At 41.3% G+C, this 15,635-nt stretch overlaps 1 protein-coding gene across 1 annotated transcript; it reads right to left on the bottom strand.

The window, feature by feature from the left end:
* Positions 1-2,299: 2,299 nt before the first annotated feature.
* On the bottom strand, positions 2,300-12,726 carry kcnj12a (potassium inwardly rectifying channel subfamily J member 12a). Its single transcript, XM_077550955.1, has 2 exons — positions 12,303-12,726; positions 2,300-5,521 (listed from the first exon to the last, which is right to left on the bottom strand). Exon 2 carries the CDS (start codon positions 5,360-5,362, stop codon positions 4,049-4,051), a length of 1,314 nt encoding a protein of 437 aa, XP_077407081.1. The 5' UTR covers positions 5,363-5,521; positions 12,303-12,726; the 3' UTR covers positions 2,300-4,048.
* Positions 12,727-15,635: the final 2,909 nt, after the last annotated feature.

The following is a 15,635-nucleotide window of genomic DNA, read 5'->3' as shown; positions in this document are numbered from 1 at the left end:
CTGATTGGTTGGATACAAGGAAGTAGATGTGGCTGATGATACATGCTGAAATTTACACCGGAGTTTGACGTTATCAGACTCCTCATTTCAAAGCGACACTTTGGGTTTACACGCTGAAAATAAGCAAAGCCCAATTTTTAATTCCAAGATCCATTCAGTAAGTAGCAAAGTTATTTTATGTCATTTTAATCCTGTTTCTATTTGTACCGTAATGATAATACAAAATATGTACGCTTTCTATCTTTTAGTGTAAATGATATTGCATGATCAAATCCATTACGTTGGCTGTATTTAAAGTTTATTAACCATATTTCCAATATATATATATTCTTTAAACCTGACTCCAGCTTTGTTAGGTATTGTTTTTTTTTTAAAATAGTATTAGAGGTGTGTGCATGTCTGTGTGGGCAGGACACAGCTGGCTGTTCTCTGGGAACCGCAGGAGGGACATTCCCATGAGATTCTGGTTCCAAACTTTACTATTGCATAATTAAAATCAAATGATATGTAAAATTCATATCCGTATGCCATGCACTGAAAACGTCTCACATTTAGCACCTCACACATGGGCAATATCTCCTTCAACAATTGCAAGTAGCCTCCGCCAAACAAGAAGTCTGGCGTAGTACCAAGGCTGACCTGTGAGAGGCAGCATAATGCCACAAGGCCTCCAGATTGCCCAAAAATAAAACAAGAAGAAATAGTGGTGTTAGGAGAAATACAATAAGCTAGGCTAACGGTTAGCTTATCTGGTAACTACAAGCTGTTAGTAAAGTCACTGTGCAGTAACAGACATGTTTGAATATTAAATATGTATATATTGATGAAATGATTCATCGGCGAACTCAAATAATTCGGTTAAAAAAGGTTGATGCAAAATTTTAACCTCTAATCTTAGCCTCAAATCGTGGACGTTCGCCCCCATTTCATGCATTTCAAATTTTCCTAACATCTGTGAAAACCCCTGGTAGAACAAGAAATAGCATTCTCTGTTATCCATCTGGATCTCAGTTTCTGGGTAGTTTATCTCAACATGCCCTTGATTGTCCGGAACCTCTCGGCGTCTAATCCTACTGTGATGCGACGCCGCTATCATATCACGCAGCGGCTATTAAAAAGTCAGCTCACTTTCAAAGTTGAGTTTTCCCTCTGCAAATCTGTTACGCCATCGTATAGTTTGTGCTCATTAACGCCTTTAATCCAGAAAGAAGCTTCACTCGTCGCGGTCCTAAAGTGTTGCATAATGAAACTTGGCATGCGGCTTCAACGTGGCCTGGTGTGCTCCCGTTTGCGTTTCCATCCCGAGACCTGATCTGAGCGCAGCCAGTGGCCAGCACGATAATCCTGCATCTGCCGCTGGCTGTGCGTGGGCAACTTCATCACCACAACCTGAATCATTTAACAACAACTGATCCCATGCAAATAGTTTGGGATTATTTATCATGAATAAATAACGCGGTAAGAATTACTGTTGCTTCTGATCTCACCTGCAGAGAAATACTTGACCACGTATTCATCATATGTCGGACTGCCGTAACAGAATTTGATGTTAAAATTAAAAAAAACAAAAAAAAACAGATGTGACCAACCCATTGATTGATTGATCAAATCAACTTGTCATGTTCCGCTTTGGCTAAAAAGGCCCGTGGCCCCCTCGGGTTGCTTGTGTGTCATCGTGATTAATTGATGAACCTTCTTGAATAATTGGCCCAAGACCACGGAATCATTTGGCTGTGGTGACATGAATGTTGTTCTCATCTTAAAGCACCCTTCATGGTGATGTGTTACCTTAACAACCACTTCTACCATTGATTAGAAGTTGGATCTCGCATTCAAGAAAAGAAACACACAAACAGCAAACCGTTTTTTCCCCCCCCCCCCCACTTTATTTTAAATATGAATGTGACTGAATGAAAATTAAAAACCCAGAATTTCCTGGGCGTAGGAAGACTTCTACAGAGGTCAAAGTTATTTTCCAATCATCCCTTTAAGAGAAATACCGCTTTAAAATGTGCTAAATCGAAATTAAACTGTCAAAAGAAAAATAACAAAAGACATAGATTCCACATTTCTGCCTCACAATAGTGATTCATTGTTGAATTCTGACGATAACCTAAATATGGATCACTGTATTTTATCAAAAAGAATTTTGTATAAAAAAATAAGCTGCTATATTCAGCTAATTCTATAATGTTACTATGCGATTACACGATACATTTTTCATCGTATTATTTTGGGACACACTTTTTAAGAGCTCAGGTGGACAACATCTGACCGAAAAAAAATTGGGATAATATTTTTTTGAAGCGATGCGATAAGAACTTTTTGTGACACGTCACCTTATTTTAAAACCACTAAATAAGTGTGATCGGGTGTGGAGAAACATCAGCAAATCCTTCCCAGAAGGCAATGAGCACTTGTTGTCTGACAAAAAAATGCTCTTTGTATCACACTTTATGTCTAGAAATAAAATTTCAAAAGAAAACCATCACTTGACCAATAAATGTAAAATAATCCAAGTAAATGTGAGGGGTTCAATGCGACAAGAAATACAAATGCAAACATTCTGACCAACGTGACACATTTTTCATGGTCCTTTCCTGAGCATTCAATTCCATACGTATATCAAATATAATCTCAATAAAATACTTCTTCTTATTGCCATACGCTGAAATATAAGTCTAGCATAACATATGAACTCTTGATAGCTAGTTTCTAATGCCAAGTACATTTTCTTTCCCTTCCGTTGTGATGGGACAATATTTTTCTCACGGAAGTATCTAAACGGTCTCTCAACCTGTATGGATTTATTTAGAAATGCCAACATTGTTGGTATGCTGTTATAGAGTCATCCAAAATAATGTATTTTTTAATATTCAATATTTTCAAAAGAAGCAGCGTGAAAACAAATTCAAAGATGTGCTTCAAAGTTTATTGCTTCTACCCAAGCTTTGGTCCAATACATTTTCTGTGCTAGCATATTGATAAAATGCTGTTTTGTATATATGGGAAGACCAACAATTATTATTATTTTATTAGTCTTGTTCATACTGTATTAAGTATGGAAATATTGTTATTTAATTAATATGTCATGATATGTGTGAGATATATTTGTATAATTACATATTTTTGATCAAACCATAATGAGATCATATTAAAACATTTTTTTGAATTATATCTTCTGACATTGTGAAAAATATGCATAGATTAATTTTTGAGGTGCAAATAATGAAAAAAAAAGTTTTTTGTTAGTTCGTTATTGTCAAACTTCAATAAAAAAAAGTCTTAAAACACGTTTGAATTTTGTTTAGCACATCGTGTTATGCTCAAAGTGAAATTACAAATTACATTTTAAGGTGCTAATTGGGATGTGTTGAAAGACATCCCCCAGTGGTAGCATTGCATATTGCATTTGAGTCGTGTAATTAATTATTTTTATTTTGTATGCTTTTACAGTGCAAATAATGTTGCCTTCTCACGTGACGCTGGTCAGATCACAACTTGGAATAGCGATGTTCTCAGTGGCTTGTGATCAGGGTGTTTTATTTATGGCTCGTTGCATCTCAATGCAGCAGCGCACACATTTTCAATGTGCCACTGAACTTATGCCTAGCAAATTATGCGAGCAATAAGAACATTGTGCTAAAAAAAAAAAAAAAAAAAAAAGTCGATGGAGCGCATTCTACTTTTAAAATAGGTCCGTTTAGAAACCGAGACAGCACACAAACTAGACCATAACTAAGAAATGTATTTACACCTTCAATTCAGTGATGTCAATTTGTTATAGCTCATTAGTATTAGTCAACACACTCAAAAGTGACCAGTGAATAAAGATTCAAGTTTCCATGAAGGAAGAAGGTCTTTCTCTAGACTTTTCCTTGATTGTAGACATTCCTTACCACAATTGTCTAAGCTGCATACTCTTAGTTTGCCACATTCAACTCATTGTCCCCTTTTCTCTCAATCGAGCACAATAGTCAGTGATTTCCTATGGCACGTTGCGTTGTTCTGCATTTTTTTACAGTCGTCCTGGACTTATAAGAAGGTGTCATATTTCTGACTCTCTTCGATATGACCTTTGATCCAGAGTCCTGGTGGCCTGTAAGCGTTCAAACTCATGTCGGCTGGTCCGGTCCGGACTGAGGTTCGCCAGTGCTATATTCCCGCCGCCGACGTCGTCCTCCTCGTCCTCCTCCTCCTCCTCACGGTTGAGGAAAGCCAGCTCATTTTCATAGCAGAAGGAGTTTGACGTCGGGACGAGAAATTTGTTCTCCAACATGTCCTTGGCACTGCATCGGGGGGTGGACGGCACCTCATAGGTTTTGTGAAAGTGGGCGTAATCCACCCTGTAAAGGTTCTTCACCTCAAACAAGACCGGCTCGAACCTGTGTCCCCAAAGGATCTCCGAGGCTAAGTAGGAACTCCGCGCCTGGGTGGTCATGGCCGTCGCCTCCACCATCCCCTCCAAGATCACGACGATCTCAAAGTCGGAAGTCTCCAGGTCCTGCTTGCTGATTCCGAAAAGAGGGCTCTCCACATCGATCTCATGGAGAATAGTTATGGGGGAAACCAAAAAAATCCTGTCCAGGCCTTTGTCAAAGCCCACATTGATGTCTATTTGGTCCAGAGGAATATACTCTCCTTCGTCGGTGATCCGAGGCTTGATGAGCTGCGCCCTGACATGGGCCTCCACGATGTGGCTCTTGCGAAGGTTTCCCACCCGCCACATGAGACACAGTTTCCCGTCCCGCATGGCGATGACAGCGTTGTGGCTAAACAGCAGCGTTTGCGCTCGCTTCTTGGGCCGCGCCATCTTAGCCATGATGGCGCCGATCATGAAGCAGTCGATGATGCAGCCCACTATAGACTGGAACACCACCATGAAGACCGCCACCGGACACTCCTCCGTGACGCAACGGTAGCCGTAGCCTATCGTCGACTGCGTTTCGATGGAGAAGAGGAAGGCGGCCACAAAGCCGTTGACCTGGAGGACGCACGGGGTGAAGTTGTCATCTCCGGCGGGATTATCCAGATCCCCGTGCAGCAAGGCGATGACCCAGAAGGCCAGGCCGAAAGCCAGCCAAGAAAGGACAAACACCAGAGTGAAGACCACCAGCATCCACCGCCAGCGGATATCCACGCAGGTGGTGAATATGTCCGCCATGTACCGCTGCGACTTTTCGTCCATGTTGGCAAACTGCACATTGCACTGGCCGTTCTTTTTGACAAAGCGGTTGCGACACTTGCGGCGCGTGTGGATCTTGCCATTGCCAAAACCGTTCATGCCATGCATGGTAGTGAGATGGAGGCCCTCTTCTTCGGATGACACGATGCTGTAGCGGTTGAGCCTTCCCGCGCTCATGCTCCTGCCACCTGCGGCTGCGGGGTCAGGGCGGAAAGCCTGGCCATGGAGTCCCCAGCGTGTGATCGAGACCCCTCACAGCGTGGTCACTTGGGAAGTTGCATTTCAGTAGGCCATAGGCAGGAAGCTGGGAGGGATCCTTTTGCTGGAATCCGGTCCCTATAAGGAGAAGGACGATATTGTCAGTCTGGTGAAAATGCGTCATTGGAAAAGCTAAAAAAGCTATTAGGCAATTCTTATCTTGTCACTCATTCAGTGCCATTGACGGCTATTGACGTAAAAAAAATCAGTAAATGAGTTAAAGCTTTAACTCTTTGACTGCCAAAAACGTTAAATAACGTTTAGTAAAATCCTATGGAGGAGTGCCAAAGACGTTAAAAGACGTTTGTTTCAAAACAGAGGTGAAACTAACCATTTTCTATTGTTGATTACTCAAAAACGGAATAAGGTAGAAACAAACTTTTTTTTCTGATGAAAGATGAGAGCTTATATTTGTTTTAGAAATACTTAAATATACTTTTAAAAATATATTTGAAAAACTCACATACCCCCTAGAGGGCCTTCTTGTACCCCCATTTGAGAACCACTGGTCTAGAACCCTGAAACCCACCGGAAAATATTAGCCCCTGCACTGAACGCTGCTGAATCCCAGCTCTACATTCAGAACCAAAACAGGAGCAATACTGTCTTAAGACGGCCATTTTAAAAGCAGTTACTTGAGAATCATTCGTGTGATCTTTTCACAGAGCAGAAAGTGGAGGAAACCATTTTTTTTTTGGGGGGGGGGGGGGTGTAAATATTAACTCTTTGACTGCCAAAAAACGTTTAATAACGTTTAGTAAAATCCTATGGAGGAGTGCCAAAGACGTTAAAAGACGTTTGTTTCAAAACAGAGGTGAAACTAACCATTTTCTATTGTTGATTACTCAAAAACGGAATAAGGTAGAAACAAACTTTTTTTTCTGATGAAAGATGAGAGTCCAATCTTTCATTTGGTAGTATGTGTGTTTCCATAGTCCAAACACAACATTTTCTGTGGACCTTGAAAGATCAGTCAAAAGATCAGTCAAAATGCTTAAATCGGCTGGCACCCACGGCATCCCTTTTCTGAAAACGTCTGGCAGTCAAAGAGTTAAGAGGTTTTGGGTTGGGTTTTGCTGACATAGCCTCATTTTCGTTCGCTAGTTCAGCTTCACCCTGCTCTGATTTGTTACCCCCTGCAGGGTGTGTAGACAAGCTGACCACAACCGTGTTTGTTTTCAACCCATTCCATCGTCAACAGAAAAGTGGCAATTCTCCATGAACCGTTCCTAGTCGATATCATTAAATGAAAACATAGAAAATACACATATTTTATTGTACATTTGCAACCGATAGATTACGATTAGAATAATTACGATTACAAATTTTAAGTCGCCCCGACACCCCTAATAATTTCATTTAGAAAATTAAAGTCGTTGGCAGTGGAGGTGAGCTTCAAGTTGTCTTCCTCCAAATGCTAGCGAATATGACAACCAGCATTGATGTCACGGTTTGTCACCCTAAAATGACAGGCTGTCATTTCTTCCGCCAAAAGGGAACGCGAAGTCTATAAACTGTTTTCACTTTGTCTTGCTTGTATTTATAGTGCATCAGCTGCATGCCGTGCAGATGTGACAAATCCAACAGAAAAGCCTCCCTCTGTTCTTTTGTGGCCCAAAATGTCTATTGTCCTTTCAGCAGAATACTTTTTTTGTCCGGGAGTCGGGGATGTTGTGCGTCTGTGCACACTTACGCTAACTCCCAGTGGGCCTCGATGTGTGCCACTTATTCCATGGACACGCAGTACCAGATGCTGCATGCTGGGATGTTGGGAATGGGACTCTGTTTGACCCCATTGTGTATCGTATTAATCATTTTGGGAGCATGCATTACATTTATATCAGCTTCCCAATGCTGCTTTTGTTCCATGACCCGGATGGCATACTTCTTGTAATTATATACTTGGAGTTTAGTTATTAACTCTTTGACTGCCAAAAACGTTAAATAACGTTTAGCAAAATCCTATGGAGGAGTGCCAAAGACGTTAAAAGACGTTTGTTTCAAAACAGAGGTGAAACTAACCATTTTCTATTGTGGATTACTGAAAAACGGAATAAGGTAGAAACAAACTTTTTTTTTCTGATGAAAGATGAGAGTCCAATCTTTTTTTGGTAGTATGTGTGTTTCCATAGTCCAAACACATAATTTTCTATGGACCTTGAAAGATCAGTCAAAATGCTTAAAATCGGCTGGCACCCACGGCATCCCTTTTCTGAAAACGTCTGGCAGTCAAAGAGTTAAAAGTCATACCAGGCAGAAGCACATCCTTCACTATGTGTTGGAATGATAGCAAGTAACCTGGACATCATGCTGGATTTGGAGTCCGCAGGTTCAAGGGCTCCTACCCCATGAAGGAGCGGCCTGTGGACCCCTCTGGGCACGGACGGCTTTTATCGCCCGGCCGCAGCCGCTCTGCGTCTGCCTGCTTGATTTGGGCCCGGAAGACTTGACGGATCGCTCATGTGCGCTCCCAAATCCCACATGGCCGGGCCGCTTGGCCTCGGGCCAAAGTTGCCTGAATCCGGAAGCCGTATGATCTCATTCGCAGTGTCTCAAGAGGGGGTCGTACTTCTTCGAGTATCAGGTAGTGTTGGGGAAAAAAATGAATTTAACTCTTTGACTGCCAAAAACGTTAAATAACGTTTAGTAAAATCCTATGGAGGAGTGCCAAAGACGTTAAAAGACGTTTGTTTCAAAACAGTGGTGAAACTAACCATTTTCTATTGTTGATTACTGAAGAACGGAATAAGGTAGAAACAAACTTTTTTTTCTGATGAAAGATGAGAGTCCAATGTTTCATTTGGCAGTATGTGTGTTTCCATAGTCCAAACACTTAACTCTTTGACTGCCAAAAACGTTAAATAACGTTTCGTAAAATCCTATGGAGGAGTGCCAAAGACGTTAAAAGACGTTTTTTTTTCAAAACAGGTGAAACTAACCATTTTCTATTGTTGATTACTCAAAAACGGAATAAGGTAGAAACAAACTTTTTTTTCCTGATGGACGATGAGAGTCCAATCTTGTTTTGGCAGTATGTGTGTTTCCATAGTCCAAACACATAATTTTCTATGGACCTTGAAAGATCAGTCAAAATGCTTAAAAATCGGCTGGCACTGGCGACAACCCGTTTCTGAAAACGTCTTATTGCCGAATGTGTCCCCAGAATTCTTTAGCTGAAACTGAACTTGGCCTGAGACATCTTAACGCTTGACCTCCGCACTGTGAACAATCTGTCATAGCCACGCAGTGTCGGGTTGTCCAGTGTGTTGGTGGAATGAAAGTAAAAACCCTGCAGGAGTCCTTGAAGTCATCAGATAAGTACTTCTCTCATCTCGACTGACGTACAAACCGCCTGCATGGCGGCAATTTTGTGAGTGCTTCACTATCGGAGTGGATGTCGTGCTAGAAGTTACAAGATAAGATACGAATGTTTGATATAGGGACACTGCTACATAATATATCAATTATAGCTATTACTTAACTCAAAGGTGTCCAAACTAAGGCTCGGGGGCCATTTGTAGCCCACCGTCCAATTTTAAGCGGCCCGCGGCATACCCTAAAAATGACATTTGCTGCTAATAAAGATGACTTGACTTGACCTATAAATTTGTTTTATGTAGATGTAGAGCTTTTCTAAATATGCAAATGAATTGTTTTCAACTTAACTAGTAACATTTCTCTTTATAATCCAGTGGTGAATAGATGATTAACTCTTTGACTGCCAGACGTTTTCAGAAAAGGGATGCCGTGGGTGGCCAGCCCGATTTAAGCATTTTGACTGATCTTTTGACTGATCTTTCAAGGTCCACAGAAAATGATGTGTTTGGACTATGGAAACACACATACTACCAAATGAAAGATTGGACTCTCATCTTTCATCAGAAAAAAAGTTTGTTTCTACCTTATTCCGTTTTTCAGTAATCAACAATAGAAAATGGTTAGTTTCACCTCTGTTTTGAAACAAACGTCTTTTAACGTCTTTGGCACTCCTCCATAGGATTTTACTAAACGTTATTAAACGTTTTTTGGCAGTCAAAGAGTTAATATTTACACCCCCCCCCCCCAAAAAAATGTTTTCCTCCACTTTCTGCTCTGTGAAAAGATCACACGAATGATTCTCAAGTAACTGCTTTTAAAATGGCCGTCTTAAGACAGTATTGCTCCTGTTTTGGTTCTGAATGTAGAGCTGGGATTCAGCAGCGTTCAGTGCAGGGGCTAATATTTTCCGGTGGTTTCAGGGTCTAGACCAGTGGTTCTCAAATGGGGGTACGTGAAGGCCCTCTAGGGGGTGTGTGAGTTTTTCAAATATATTTTTAAAAGTATATTTAAGTATTTCTAAAACAAATATATAAGTTCATAAAATGAATTTTATATTCAGTAAAAACTCAGCATCTCCCCCATACTAGAATGGGTTTAACACACAACTTTTCATATGCCACCTAGAATCACCTGTCAATCACTTGAAAACTTTATTTAAAATGTAGTTATTTCTTTTTGAGCACAGAGCTTTACTATTATTCCAAAAGGTAAGACTTTATGTTGATAATAATTTGTATGTGCACAAATCTTTATCTTTATAATGAAATGATTTATTTATTGTAGTTATATCCTTGTAGTTCCAAATTGTTCAAGAGTACCAAGTAGACAAATAGAGTTCCAAAGTTTAATAAATCAGACAATGACGGCACAGGACTCGGTTTTATTATATTTTTTTTCTTCAATCAGAAATGCTTTGCACTGGTTAGGGGGTAAAAAAAAATAAAAAATAATTCACAGGGGGTACGTCACTGAAAAAAGGTTGAAACCGCTGGTCTAGACCACCGCAAAATCTGGTAATACTTTTTTTTCCTTATACAAGCCCTTGAATCCTTTTATTTATTTTTTTAATTTTTTTTTCTCCTTTGCCTCCATCCTTTGATTTTTCTGTATGTGGCCCTTGGAGGAAAAAGTTTGGACACCTCTGACTGCTTGTCAATATATGTTGCTGGGATAGATAGATAGATAGATAGATCCCCATTTTTATGTACCTGTGCAAACGAGCCTCCTACAGTGGACCATTTAATCATTTGGGAGGACTTGTCAAATTATTGAGGCTGCGCGTGTCATCGAGTCTGGCTCGCCTGTTCTCTTGGGGGGGGGGGGGGTGGCTTGAGAGGGGCGTCCGGGAGGGGAGCTGAGACCGCTGATTAGGACGAACAGAATGCATAATTGGATGTGCACAACAATGGCGTAGATTGGGAGGATGATAATGAAGTGGAGTGGTGAGAGGGCACTCGATGCGAAGGCGAGCACGCGGGGAAACTGAGCTGAGCCACTACGATGGCTGCCCACACCTCCCCAAGGCGGCCATTGTTGAAGGAAGAGCCCGGGTTCGGGTGTCATTGGATTTTCCTATAGCACGCCGTCCGTCTCTTCTCAAGTGACCTTACAGGTATTTTCCTATAGAGAGCAACCTCACTTGAACGTGCACATATGCCGTCCACGTGTAGCTTTCTGCAACTATTTAGCATGTGTGAGACTCCTATTTGAGGGTACGTCTGACTTCTCCCCTCTGCGCTGGGGTTCCATCACAGGTGGCCCCTGAGAGGGGTTCTAGTGAGAAGTGTCATTGCAGCAGCTGTTAAATTTTTTGGTTTTTTTTGCAAGCTGCACCTGTAGCTCTTCTGCCATTTCCACACCTGACTCTCCCTTATCTCTTTGACTGCCAAAAACGTTAAATAACGTTTCGTAAAATCCTATGGAGTGCCAAAGACGTTAAAATACGTTTTTTTTTTCAAAACAGGTGAAACTAACCATTTTCTATTGTTGATTACTCAAAAACGGAATAAGGTAGAAACAAACTTTTTTTTTCTGATGTAAGATGAGAGTCCAATCTTGTTTTGGCAGTATGTGTGTTTCCATAGTCCAAACACATAATTTTCTATGGACCTTGAAAGATCAGTCAAAATGCTTAAAATCGGCTGGCACCCACGGCATCCCTTTTCTGAAAACGTCTGGCAGTCAAAGGGTTATTTATCATTCCCACAAACGAGTTCTTTTATTTGGACATTTTAAATCACATCCATCAGATGAATCACCCCCCCACCCATAACGTGACAATCAAAATGACCTCTTTGCAGGCTCGAAACCCACTCCGGCCACTAAACGTGAGTAGCGCGAACAAAGCAGAGATGAAAAGCAGGACGAGGTCATGAAGCTGTCACGCCGTGCTGCATTTCGGTATTCATTTGCTTGGGCCGCTGTCTCTGTAGGCTTTGTTTATGCAGGGATAGAAGAATACGCGCACAAACACACTCAGCTCTCTCGGGTGTTATACAAGTTTTTGCATTTAATCACTCGAAATAGTCCACTCGGGGAGATGAGTAACTAAAATGCTTCGGCTGGGAACCTGCGGATTTGTTGTTTACCTATTTGCTGCTTGTAAAGTCGGGGATTTTGGATTAGTTTTGTTTATTTAGGAATGGATAACACACTTACTGGCCATAATATTAGGTACACCTCCAATCGCTAAAATTCTGCTTTTACAATGACAATAACGTCAAAGAGATATTATATTACTGTATGCTTATTTTCACAGTTGCACTAAATATTTTTTTTTTGTATGTATTTAGTTGAACAATGGAACGTGCATATAAAGGTGAGGCCTCAAGCAAAGCCTAACACTCAATAACATTTGACAGTCTATTATCAGTGCAGCAAATCTATACTGACTTGATGGTAGCAACTAGTTTTTTCGGATTACATTTATATCTTACCGAATTAAATTGGTAAGATGATCTATAACCAGCAAAAAAAAAAAAAAAAAAAAAATCATAGTCAGTGGTTGCAGGTTAGTCTGCGAATTGTGTTGATATCTTACCTTTATTTCTACCTGTCCTCTCCCAGTCTGCATGCAGGACTAAAAAGGCGCTCTCTTCTCTTGCAGCATCCGTTTCAGCCAAACTGAGGCATCTCTGAACTGAGCTCTTCCGTCTTTTGATTTAGTCCGATTCCCGAATAAGCCAGCCCGTCATCCTCGGCATCAGAAGGAATGGGCTCCCTTTACATTTCTTCATCCTCGCTTGGTCGGAAAGGCAGAGAATCGGATCAGAAAAAAAAAAAAAATCCACTTTCACTATCCCAAATTATTTAAAAAAAAGCTGACTTTTATATCTGTCAAATCCTTCATTTGTTCAAGTCAACTTCTGTGACGTGACGACAATCCTTCACAGATTCCCATGAAATCGCCCAAGAGTTCCTCACTGCTTATTAAGTGAACACCTCTCTCTATCAATCTTTGCAATCTGATCTCGTCGGACTACCGCTCTCTCTCTCTCTCTCTCCCTCTCCCTCTTTCTATCACACTCTCCTTTCTCCCCCCCCCCTCCCTCGCTCCCTCACTGAAGTGTCACAGAAGCTGCCATTTGCAGCCTACCTCTCTCTCCTCCTCTATCTGCCCCCCCCCCCCCCCCGTCTTATTCCTCCCTTATTCCCTTCGTATACGGGCACTGCCAGTTGACAGCAACTTGATGCATCACTCAGAAAATCCAGGCTGACAATCTCTCCATTGTGTCGGATCACACGTGAATCCGAAAGTAAATAGAAGCCACATTATGAAGACGCGACCCCTTTTTTTTTTTTCTTCTTCTTTTTTTTTTTTTCTTCAACAAAGACTTCCCACATCAAAATTAAGAGTACAGTACTTTGCTGAGCCCATCTGCTCTGCTTCTACTCGGGAGTTAAGTCCTGTTATCACGCCTTACTAGAAAAGAGCTTATTCACTGTCTCGCTTTGGGTGAAGCACCTGTCATGTGCAGCATTAGTTGTAATAGTTGCTTGATGAGAGAGTGAATATGGATATATGACGCTGGAGGCGTATCGGTGTCGGGGGGTAGAGTGATGCCTTTCACACTTGTCACCAGATGGATTTGACCTCAGGATGCGCGGCACATGCACGGGTTTGTGTGTCAGTTATATTTGCAACACGCTGTCACCAACGCGGCTAATTAGCCGTCATAAAAAAGCTTTGTTGACGTACAAAACACAACAAGTCACTTGGCAGATTCTTAACTTTAACTCTTTGACTGCCAAAAACGTTAAATAACGTTTAGTAAAATCCTATGGAGGAGTGCCAAAGACGTTAAAAGACGTTTGTTTCAAAACCGAGGTGAAACTAACCATTTTCTATTGTTGATTACTGAAAAACGGAATAAGGTAGAAACAAACTTTTTTTTCTGATGAAAGATGAGAGTCCAATCTTTCATTTACTAGTATGTGTGTTTCCATAGTCCAAACACATAATTTTCTATGGACCTTGAAAGATCAGTCAAAATGCTTAAAATCGGCTGGCACCCACGGCATCCCTTTTCTGAAAACGTCTGGCAGTCAAAGAGTTAAAGACGATAGCGTGACGTGAAGACGATTCACTTCAAATATGAATAGAATATGGCATCAAAAACAATAAAGCACTCAAACGTGTACATTGAAAAATACATTTGACACACAACAGATAAGAGTGTTTGAATGATTAAAAAAAAAAAGTAGGGGAAAAGACGCTTAAAAAATTATTTTGAAAAAAATCGAAATGCTGTTTGCTCTCTTCAACGCGGCGGGCGTATCATCTGAATGCGCTCAAAGCACGCCCTGCTCAACCGTCAATCCAGTATCTCTACTCTAGTGACCATATTTTGATTTACGTAAAAGAGGACATTTGACCCATCACAAAGATATTAAATGATAATCAAAGTTTACTCAAAGATGCCTCCTCGGCATGGGTATAAAATAAAACAAAAAACAAAACTCTTGTTTTAAGTCTTCCTTGACAAATGAATAAATATTGAAAATGTTCCAAGCGGAACCATCGACTATTGTTTTTTTAAATGGGGATTGGGGGGGGGGGGGGGTCGAACCCGTGCCGTGACCGGCAGAGCGCTAACCAGGGAAACTAAAATACAATTCTGGGCTGCTCACACCGCTTACAACCTTGTTTGAAAAGTCAGGAAGTGCAATTCATCAAAAGATGACCTACTTTTTTCTCAATAAAAAAAAAAACATTTAAAAAATCTATAACAATAATAAACGTACACACAAAATCCACCTTTTTTCCACCCCTCGCAATCGCCTTGGGAGCAGTCTGCGGTTTACCAGTCGCAGTATCAATGGTGCACTCCATCTCCCATTGATGAGCCCCGCAATGAAAACTGGACATTTACATTATTATTATTATTATTATTTTAAACGGACAGGATGTAAAAAAGTGTCCAAAAAAAAGGACGTTTGGGTTACATTGCCTAGCATTATTCTCACGATTACAAGAAAATAACATCATCATGGGGCTTTTCCAAGCCACAACAACGAGGCGCTCTAAAGTGGCTAATCATCTGTTTACGTGCTGACAAATCTGTGAGTTTTTGTTTGTTCAATACCCCTAAAGTTACTGCTTTTGTAATATTGGCTTGCACATACTTTTATTGCTTGGGCACAAAGGTCACTTTTTTTTTTTTTTTGTTGCTAAAATAGTTAGCTTAAGTGAAGTGATTGACTCCCACATGTACCCCTATTCCCTTGCGTATAGCACACTTGACAAAGTATGACATCCTGAGAGCTTCAGAGGGCAAGTCATCAGTCAAACAATGAGCGAGAGGACAGAGAGAAAGAAAATGAGAGTGTTGAATGAGTGTGAGGTTTCTAAATCCAGCTATGGTGGCTCAGCCTCAGCTTTATCACTAATGATTCATCAGTGTAGGAAACCTCACCCCCCCCCCACCCCTCCCCTCCCCTCCCCTCCCCTTCCACTTTACTTTCTCTGCTGCTGATTTCGGACTTGCATCACCCGGCCGTTGTGTTTTGGGCCAAGGACATCACCCGACGAGAGCTCAAAGAGACCCTTGAAAGCTCCTCTCAGTTTGTGTCGGCAACAGGTATTGTTCAGCTCTTCGCCGACGGTAGGGGCCCGCTCGTATGCTGTTGGCGCTGAAAGCGTGGAGAACAGTCCGTAGTCCGGACCTTGTTATGTAAGTGTGCCATGTTCACAGGTGGCGGCACGCATATGCATGTCTGTGTCCCAATGAGAAGGTTTTGCCTCCTACGGAGATGCCTAAGTGGGAATCACTGTCGCTACCATGGCTACAGGTATAACACATTTGGACTATTTTCGGACCAATTGGGAGAGAGTTGCTGTTGGTCAGCTTCCATAACTCCAAGTGGAATGTAT

The sequence above is a fragment of the Vanacampus margaritifer genome, chromosome 18 (assembly GCF_051991255.1).
Source record: "Vanacampus margaritifer isolate UIUO_Vmar chromosome 18, RoL_Vmar_1.0, whole genome shotgun sequence".
NCBI lineage: Eukaryota > Metazoa > Chordata > Actinopteri > Syngnathiformes > Syngnathidae > Vanacampus > Vanacampus margaritifer.
This window is presented reverse-complemented; position numbering and strand designations above follow the sequence as displayed.